At 45.9% G+C, this 10,054-nt stretch overlaps 1 protein-coding gene across 1 annotated transcript; it reads right to left on the minus strand.

Moving 5' to 3' along the window:
- ZDHHC12 (zDHHC palmitoyltransferase 12) lies at positions 1-5,704 on the minus strand. Its single transcript, XM_086625381.1, has 5 exons — positions 5,620-5,704; positions 5,140-5,276; positions 4,125-4,211; positions 2,682-2,848; positions 1-2,098 (listed from the first exon to the last, which is right to left on the minus strand). The coding sequence occupies exons 1-5, from the start codon at positions 5,702-5,704 to the stop codon at positions 1,789-1,791; spliced, it is 786 nt and encodes a 261-aa protein (XP_086481507.1). The 3' UTR covers positions 1-1,788.
- Between the last annotated feature and the right edge of the window lie 4,350 nt (positions 5,705-10,054).

Below are 10,054 nucleotides of genomic sequence, written 5' to 3' on the forward strand. Positions count from 1 at the left end.
AATATTAATATATATAGCTTATAGTAAAGTAAACCGACTGTAAATTACCAACCTGGTGGATTTAAAAAAGAATTACCAAACAGAGCAAAACCTGTGTTTTGAGCTTTAGTACCTGCTGACAAGTTTTTATTTGACTGATACTTGAAGAACCAGAAATGGTAAGTGCAGCTGCTTTAGCAGGCACCTCGCTGACACCAACAAACTGTAGAATCCTTTCTGAACAGTGTACTATTGTTATGAAAACAATTCCTAGCATTCTGATATCCCTCTGATAGGAGTTTCTACCCTGAACAATCCAGACTGGACACAGATTACAAGCTCTGGAGTTGGTGAAAGATGGGATCCTTCTGCAGTTTTTAAACTGCTTTTGGATTATCGTGCTTTACTAGTAACTATGCTGTGTTTTCATGAGTGCTCATCAATTTTAAACCCTGAGTGCATCCTACCAGTTTGCCAGATGTGGTCTTGAGCTGCTGTTAATTCCTGAGCTGAGGCAATTAAGGCACAGAATAATTTTAACTCAGGTTTTGTTGTGGTGCTGTTTTTTGGTTTGTTTTGTTGTTGTTGGTAGTGGTGGTTTTGTGTTTTTTTTTTTTTTTTTTAAACAGGAAAGGGTCAGGACTAAAATTCACACCACAGCCTCTTCTGGTTTTAAAGCTAAAATTGGTCATTCCAAACTCCCTTTTAGTTCCTCATGGAAACTTGAAGCATGACCTTTTATTACACTGGAAAACAAGTGTTGCTGCTATCCTAGAAAGCTGTCAGCACCCCCTCATCTCAATGAACAAACAGGACCTAGTACCTTTCCTCTTCCATAGAAACTATGTACTCTTTTATTAAAATTTTACTGGTATCTTGAGGTAGAAGTATTACCACTGGTGTTACCTGAGCTAGGCAAGAAGTGCCCACCTTCGCTACTGGTTCTCTCCCCAGAAGCTACAAGGAAAGGCCTGAGCATGAAGTTATCTGCAGAAACAATTCAGTAGGCAAGTGTCACTTTTCTGTCCAAAGAAAAGTGGATGGCATCATTCTTTGCTGGCTTGATTCAAAATAGTCTGTGAACTGTTAACAGCACCATCAACTTCAAGAAAAAACTATTAGGAAGCTGGTCAGGGCATTAAGAAGTACAGGCTAATTATCTCATAAGCTGAATTTGGTGCCTTGTAGCTTTTTCTCATGCACGTTAACACTACTAAGCCTCAAATCTTTGTGAAAAGCATCAAGTTGAGGCTTGTGGCCAAAATGAAATTTGCTTTTGACTGTCCAAATATTTCCTCAAATATTTCTATTACGTGCTCAACACTACTGACAAAAGGCACTGAGGTTCTCACAGTGGGAACTGTGTTGAAGAAAGGCCACAGGAATTACACTAATCCTGGCTGGTTTTGTCTGTAATAGCTGCTGTTCCCTAGCAGCAGAAGGAGAGGGAAACTTTGAAGAAGAGAAGTGAACGTGCATGCTCACACTATTCTTGCATCTCTTCTGGAAAGATGTGGATGCAGTTAGCAAAAGCAAGCAAATTTAGACAGGTACCTTTGCTCAGTCCAGAACTCAGCCCCACTGGCCTTCCCAGAACTAGTGTCTCCCCTTTAACAGTGTTATCGTATACAAAAAATAACCCTGACTATCCTTGAAACGTAATTTGTAGGATGAACAGCTGTGGAACAGGTTGCACAGTTCATGATGTACTGAAGTTCCATGCGAGGAAACGGCAGCAATCGCATGAGCAAAGCTTTACCCAGCAACCTGCAGCTGTGCTGGCACTCTACCAGGCAGGTACCGCTGTGCCTAGACAGGCTGATTGTTCCTGTGGAAATAGATCTTCTCCCATGCAGTGAGGTGGCATGAACAGAAGAATCTCCAGAGATTGAGGACTACCCCTTGATCAAAGGGATTCTCTAACTCGGAGTTTCGCAGGTAGGAGATGCGATGATGTGACATGAATTCCCAGGTGGTGGTGTTGCACGAGATCAGATAGAGGTGGGAAATCAGCAGCAGCAGGTCAATGATGGTCAATACGACTATCAGGAGGAAGGACATGAGGAGGAGAATGTTGTGCTGCAGCCAGTCCCAGGACTGTTCAAAGTAGAGGCCTGACCTTTCAATTCAGAGAGAAACAAATTCACAGTTAAAGATGCAGAACTAGTTACACGAGCCAAACAAATCTGACGGCACACTTACGTTTGATCCGTAACTGGTGAGCTTCTGATAACCACGTACTGCAGAGAGTTAATATACTATAAACTCTTAAGAGACTCCACTAGTAATGACTTGGATTCTAAGAAGTTTGAAAGATGCTGGTTCCCCTGACAGCTGAGACAATCACCTGCAGTTAACTGCTCTCCTGAACAGGCGTACAGCTGAAACCCCACTGGAGTTTCCAGTACTTTGATTTTGTTTACAAAGATCGTATTACAAGTAACTGAAGCAAAATTAGTTAGCTTTTTTACTGTTGTTAATTCTGTTAATTCAAGCTTAAAACAAAGATGAAAATGAAACCCAAATTGTCAGATTCTGCTCAGCTATTGATCAGCTATGTTGTCCCTCAGCAGATTAGGGGTTCAGAAGAGCTGATCTCCAGGATGCGAAAGAGGCTGAAGATACAAAGCCAACAGCAGGGGTCCAGGAGCACAAAAACTTTTAGCAATCTCAGAGGTCCAAGTGCCACCTCCAGGCCTTACCAAGCAATGTGACCTCCCCAAAGCAGAACTACAAGCTGCACGCTCAAGTAGACTATGAAGAGGGGGTGATTCTTCTCTCCTACACAGTTCTCAATCCAGGGACAGTGATGGTCGTAACGCCGTACGCAGTGCTGGCACAGCTGGCAGTGCTTGGCTCGCATCGGTTGCTGCAAAACAGAAACGAAGAAACACACACTAGCAATACTCCATTGGTTCAACTCCCTGTTTGGTAAGAGAGCATCATGCAACATCGTCTTCCTCTGCAGCAGTACTGTCCCAAAAGCACTCCGTTTTGAGATAACGGCACAAAACAAACATTGCTAAGACAACTAAAGGGAATCATGATTCCCATGGTACAGATCCAAATTAATGACTCTCCCACACTACTTCTATCTATACATTTTCTTTATGATCTACATACTTCTAAGAAGTCCAGTGTGCAAAGGAGGGAGATAGAGCCCATGAGTCTGTTCTATTCAGGAAAGCAAGAGCAGAGCATTGAGGTGAAAAACTAGAACCTCTGCTATGGAAGAAAGTGTGCAGGACAGGATGTATTCATGTGACTGCATGGAGAAGGGAAGTGTCTCTGCTTCTGTGTGAATACAAGACACCTGCATGGAAAGCAAGTGCCAGGAATAAAGATGATGAAAGATCTGGCTGAGGAAAGTAGTATGAGTGTGCCTCCTAGGACTTGTTCCCTGAAGCGTATCTATGTTTTGCCAGCTTTTCTTCTTGCAATAAGCCGACTTCTCCTGGTAGACATTCTTCAGGAATTTATGGAAGCTGGGATAATGCTGGATTTTATTAAACTGATAAGGATCACTCTGAAAACAGGCATTTCTAGGCTTTAGGCAAACTGTTTTAAGAGCTAATTTACTTACTCTAATTTTTCCTTCATGCTGTCTTTTACAACTCAGGCTGTTTTGTTGGTTTTAGGCCTCCAAACAAGCTGCCGGCAGTTCTTACACGTCATGCTCAACTGCTTTTCTGACTATCAAGATATCTTCACAATAACCTTTTTGACAATACTGTAAGGTCTGACTGACGTAGCAGTAAGAACGCAGAATACAATTTTCCCACGGCAAAAGAAGACTCTTCTTTCTATGAGCCAGCAGGGACTTGTTTCAGCCTTGGAAAACCAACATACACGCCAATGTCCATCACTACAACACCTTCAGCTACACCGTTTGTTTGGATTGCTTTTTAATTTGTATCTGAATTCAATTTGCTAGTTGTATTTACTTTTTCTCTGAGTTTTTCAGCAGGAGGGTGACTCTATGACAGAATTAATGAGTTCTACCATGCCTCCAAACCACTGAGCAGTGAGCAACAACGCCAGAGCAGAAAAACACCAGCAACAGCAGCTGAATAAAGATGTTGCTGAAAAATTTAAGCCTGCAAATTGTTCATCCCATTCTCTTCTAGTGTGTTTTGAATGCCTACCTTCACCATGCAGTAACCACAACGCCGCATCTTAATATCACTTGGAACTTGGGGTATTACCACGCTTTGTTCTTCACTCTTGCTTGCCTACAAAAAAGGAGAAAAAGGGAGTGATGAAGGAGGTTTTGTGTGATGCGATCTTGGCATGACTGAGGGGTCTGGATCCTTTTACTTTACAGTCACACAGTGCTGGTTATCTCTATCATTAGGGAGGTTAAACAAAATAATTCCTTAGACCTGCTACAGAAGCTGCAGATAGTTAAGGTACAGCGAGAGAGATCAGGCTATTGTAACCATCAAAAGAATGTTTGCACAGAGGCAGAAATAATTGTGGACAAGATACCACACTGATCCCAATGCTACACTTTGGGACGAAAATAAACAAGGTGAGACTTCACTTCCAAACACAATAATGATGCCTCTTTGGCATTAGCAGTGCTACTTACTCATAACACAGCCAGTATTTACATTAATGATGGATGATTAAAATTGATAATGCTCTTGTCCTGCACAATCTGTAAGACAGCGAACCTGGAGTAGACTATCAGTTACTGAAACTTTGCATCTCCGTTTCCTTCGCTGGAACTTGTTTGTGTACAAGTCCTCCGAAAGGGCAACAAATCTATAAACAGTTTGACAAATAAAGCTGCAGAGAGCACTCGGCATTCCAAGCTTGCAATTCAGCTTGGGTTTTTTTGCACTTGTACCGCTTGGCAGTGGTTAGCATAAACCAGGTCATGTATACATGCCATAAGGTACGGCAGCCTCTGATGCAAGAGAGGACTGTGCCCAGATGGCACAGTGCATTGGCACCAGGAGTCTGGTGTAAAAGATACGCTTAGAATATGAACTGGGGACTGTCCAGCCGAGTCTCTGACGGCCGGTGTATGTTTCCTTCATGCCAAGTGCAACAGAAACCGTTTCAGATTGTTCTTAACCAGCAGAGTGTGAAAAAGAGAAAAGCCTGTGAGATTTTAAAGCCTCGTTGCTTTCCTCCATCCATGAAGTGATGCACCTTCACTTCCTCGTCAGACTTCACGAAACCGGGATCCATGAGAGACACCCTGAAGTACAGCAGGACCGAGCACAGAACCAGCGAGACGAAGACCAGGGGCTGCAGCAGCTCTCCGCGCTCCTCTTGCTCTCGCAGATCTGAAAGGTACCCCAAAAACAGAGCAGTGGTTCCTTTGGAAGCCATTACGATCCTTCCCTCCGGCCTTAACGAAGGGGTTCCGCACCCACAGCGCGGGGATGGGGAGATCGGGCAGCGAGAGGGCGCGGGGCGAGGAGAAGCAGGTACCGGAGAGCCCCGAGCGCCCCGCAGCACCCCCCTGCCCCCGGGGCACCCCGGCGGGCCCGCAGGGCGGAGCACACCCGCGCCTTCCCCGCCGCCGCCTCGCCTCAGGGGCGGGCCCGGCCCGGCCCGGCCCGCGGCCGCCCCCTCCCCGGGGCGGGCAGCCCCCCGCGGCCGGGGGTGCGGGCGGCCCCGCCTCACCTGTGCGGTGCAGGAACAGCCCCAGCGTCAGCCCCGCGCTGAGCGCCGCCTGCGCCGCCCGCACGCACCGCCCGCCGGCCGCCATGGCGCCGCGGGCCCGGACGGGCGGGCGGGGCCGGGCCGGGGCGTTCCGCCGTGCGGCGGGGCCGGCTCTCGCCGTCAGCCGGGCCGCGGGCGGTGCCCTGGGGCGGCTCCTCCCGAGAGGGCACCGCGGTCCCGTTCGTTCCTCCCCCGCGCTCGCAGGGGAAGCCCGGCCGGAGCCCGGCGGCCCGCTGTCTGTGCTCTGCCCTGCCCTGCGTGTGGCCCTCCGCCTCGGAGGCCTTTCCCGGGAGAAGGGCGCTGTCCTCCCGCCCTGCTTCCCGCTCGTCCTGCCCTGACCCGCGGGCTCCGCGCAGCCCGCAGCCGTCCGCCCGGGGTTGTCCTGCGGGGAGCGCGGGGCTGGGGCCCGCGGGGCTGGGGCCCGGGAACGCAGCGGTGCCGGTAAAACTCCTCCGCACCGGAGGCGAACGCTGCTAAGTGCACACGGTTGGTGCAAGGGAGCCCGTGAAATGTCTGCCGCGGCTGTGGCAGGAGGCCGCCCGGGTGGGATTCGATCCAACTGCGGGTGTCCGCGGTGAAGACGTTGCTATGGGAGCCGGGTCGTCGGGCTCCCCCGATGGCAGCAGGAAGCAGGCACGTCTAGAGAATGGTCCCGCTCGTCGGAAAGCGGGCAGCTAAAAGGAGCAGAAAGGCACCCTAGATGTGTTTAATCTCTTGCTAACAGTAAAAACCACCACAAGAAGACCGGCTTAGATGTATTCGTTTACACTTTGAGTATCTGTCTACGTGGGGGAGATGAATCTCAGCATAGGCCTGTAAAAGTTTTGAAATCAGTGTTTTCTCTTTAAACTCTCTTCAGTTTTAACTTAGCTGTGTCTCGATGCTTCTGTTACTTTCTTTCCCAGTAAAAACTCGGAAAGCAAAGTCACATTCTTTACAAATTTATCCTCCAACACCTGAAAAGTAGCTGATTCCTTGGCATTGTTTGACCACAAATTGGGTATTCTTTAAATGAGTCAGTGGCCACCAGCTGATTCCAGGAAAGCACCTGGCTGCAGAGGTTACTTAAATGGTTTACCTGAGACAGCTGTGTTGAAATGTTAACAAAAATTGCAGTCTAACAGTCATTCAAATCCTCTTGCTTTCTTTTTTTATCCTAGGTAAATGCAAAACCTACAGAAATTCTCCCTCAGACAGCTCATAGCCTGCATCGGTGCTTATCAAGCCTCACATACAGAGTTTGTATGCGAGATGGCCCTGCTACTCTCTGCCTGCTTTAAATATCCTGAAAATCTTTCTGTTCCTTGAGTTGCAAAGGAAGCCTGTCAGAACAGTAGGAAGCTCAGAACAGTAACACCAAGCTGTGTCTACAAACAGAGAAAAAAAAAAGGTGGGTAGTGTCTTTCCGTTCTTTGCAGAGAGGTGTAAATTTTAAAGCTTAATGAAGGCAATTTGAGTGGTAACAATATTACTCACTTAAAAGTAGAAACATTTTGATATTCTAGAATAATCTGTCCTAAGGAATGTATTCTCGTTCTCTTTATGACTAGAATAATTTGGTGCATGTAATGCTTTTTATCTTTTCTTACAGCTTTGAAACCTGTCTTACACAGATCAGAGCTTACCTCTGTCTCAAGGGTTTCAACTTAAATGACTGCTTGAAATTAGGCTTAGTTCCAGAAAGCCTCTACTAGTAAGTTTGCGAGTAGAGAATGTAGATTCTTATGGCATTTTAGCTAGGAATTTCATGCTGCTGGAAGCCTAAGGTATGTTTGTACTCTTACAACATGGTACATTTTCAGCTTCCTAGAGGCAGTTCAGTTTCACGCTATTTCTCCTCCTACTTCAGCCACCTAGAGTCTGATCCTTTAGAGTTTACAGTGACCATTGAATTAACTGGCAGTTGAGCTCTTGCAGGACCAGGGTCTTAAGAAGACAGTCACGCTGGCCTTAAAGCAGATTGACTGTTTTAAGCTGGAGTCTTTTCTTAAGTACTCAGCTTCTGCCCACTTACAAAGCTTAGGCTGTGGAATGCAAGCCACAGATCTGTCGCAGGGTTCAGAGGCAATCTGTACAGTCAAATATTGTTCTGAGTTTTTTCCTCCTCTCACATAATTTCATAACAATACTCTTCCTCTGTGCCTCTTTTCTATTGACAAACAGTATTGTGTCCCTTGGAGTGATGAAAGGAAAAGCCATTGAACTGCATCATCAACACATGGCAGTTCCTTTCATTTTTAATGAAACATATGACAGCAAATGGAGCAGTAATGTACCTAAATAAACCACATTCATAGACCAAAGGAAGAAGACATTGTTAAGCACTAGGTTTAATACACAGCGGGTATCCAATGGATACAACAGAAAAGTTAATTCATTCAGAATTGTAAGGAAGCAACAGTTGTGCATTATTATTTTTTTTCTTGGCTTCACCATGTACAAACATTTGAACCAGGCCTCTCGACATTAGGCAGGCCAATGGACAGAGTAAAAGCAGACGCTTGCTCATTGTAACTGAGGTTATTTTCTTTAAGCAAAACAAGGAAATACATATTTGGTTAGCTTAAAAACTTTTTAAAACAAGAAAAGAATTACAGAGAGAATCAGTGACAATTATATGAAATCAAAAGATAGTCTGCTAAAGCAGGAGTGTTTCAGTTCAGCAGGAATTCTCCCTCATTCCTTTTATTAAGTGCTGTCTTCTCATTCAGCCCCCGAGTTGCTTGTCATCCATTCTCAATGACCATTACCCTCTGTGCTTTATACACATGGTTGTCGTGGAGACCAGCTGTTTTCCTACTTTTCTTTTTCCAGCACAAGCTACCCTCTAACACCGGAGCTGTGCCAGGCTCCTCCTTAGTCTCAAGAAAACATCTTTTCTGTGGAGCAGTGCCTGAATGCAGCGCCCCTATAGCTCTTGCTCTACTGGTAATTAATTGCCTTCTTCAAGTGATGCGAGGGGAACAGGCTCACAGCTCCCAAGACTTTTCTTCCCACTCATCCTTTTCAAAGACCAGAGTGACTGCAGCAGAAGCCCAACCCAGGTGACAAGCTGGGTAGGATTCAGTGCTGAACAGATACAATTTCTGCCAGTAGGGAGCTGCAGGATAATAGCAGCCATCATGCAGATGAATTATCTGCAATGTTACTAATTGTCACAAATATCAATGCTAAACTTTCTTGGCTTGGTCTAGATGAGAAAGTCTGGTGGTGTTGGGCATTATACAGATCGATGCCAATCCTTACAAGCAATTCCTCCCACAGATCTGGTAAAACGGAAGCACTTGTGGAGAGTTGCCCACTAATTTGCTCTCTTACCTATTCCAGAGAAAATGCCAGATGCCTGACACCCTGTGTGCCGAGGACTGCTGTTGGTTGACTTGGGCCGCTGACTGACCAGGAAGGAAGCTACATACAGTGAAGGTAGAGGGTTCCTTTGTTGGCACAGTCTCTGCAGAGAACTACCGAGTTGTGTTCGTGCTCTGCTTGCAAAGCTTTTGAATATTAAAGGAAATGTAGTAGTGAAAACACAAATAAGAGTCTGAATGGGACAAGAGCTACAGAGCACAAGGAGCCCCTCTGTCACACCTTTACACACTGTGAACTTCTCTCCAGTAGAATTTTCATTTGACAGGTAGAACCCTATTCTAGTTTTCTGGGCAGGGTTGGTCATTGGCTCTATAATTCTGTGTGGAGTTAAGTCTCCTGGTTCATTCCTTCACTCCAGCAAAGCTGGAAGGCCTGAGAGGCTTCTCTGTAAGAGTCAAGAGTTTCAGGGTATCCAACTTCCCCTCTTACATTAGACCTTCATAAAAAATCAGCCACTTTGTCCTCCCCTCCTTTGCAGAATATTGGTGTGATGGCTGCAGACAAACTATCCTGTTCTGTCCTGAGCACTGGATCTATGGCAACAATTCATGAACCCCTCTCTGACTCAAAAAAGTGCTTTCAGGTCACGGTACATGTATTTTCCCTAGGGTGCAACAACTCCTCTTGTTTCAGTTAGAGAAATCAAGTTGCAACCTTCCAATTACAGGAATTCCTGGATTATGCTCAGGTGTTCAGAGGATACCTTTCTTTCTTTTGCTCCTTACTGAAAGGGAAATGTTATTTTTCAGCTCACAAAGTCTGTTGGCTTGAAGACATTGAAGCTTGTAGTCAAAGCTCCTGTTACTCTAATAGGGATGCGATTTTTTAAAAAATGCTGTCTCAGGAATTTACCTTGCTGGTGGCCTGACTCAAAATCTTATGTGTAGCTAGCTGTGCAGACTAGTTATAGTTCCCTCTTCCCCCTGGGATCAGTGACAGATTTGAGAAAGCTAAGCTTTTCTGGCAGGCTGGCCTGACTCCATTAATCTCCATGTTGTTGGGAATTTGAAATCTTTTTATCCAGGTA

The sequence above is a fragment of the Tauraco erythrolophus genome, chromosome 22, assembly GCF_009769465.1.
Source record: "Tauraco erythrolophus isolate bTauEry1 chromosome 22, bTauEry1.pri, whole genome shotgun sequence".
Lineage (NCBI taxonomy): Eukaryota > Metazoa > Chordata > Aves > Musophagiformes > Musophagidae > Tauraco > Tauraco erythrolophus.

Coding starts and splice junctions, on each gene's coding strand:
- ZDHHC12 (XM_086625381.1), bottom strand. CDS start 5,704: ATGGCGGCCGGCGGGCGGTGCGTGCGGGCGGCGCAGGCGGCGCTCAGC. Junction 5,277..5,619: donor GCTGTTCCTGCACCGCACAG/GTGAGGCGGGGC, acceptor GGTACCTTTCAG/ATCTGCGAGAGCAAGAGGAG. Junction 4,212..5,139: donor AGTCTGACGAGGAAGTGAAG/GTGCATCACTTC, acceptor CCTTTTTTGTAG/GCAAGCAAGAGTGAAGAACA.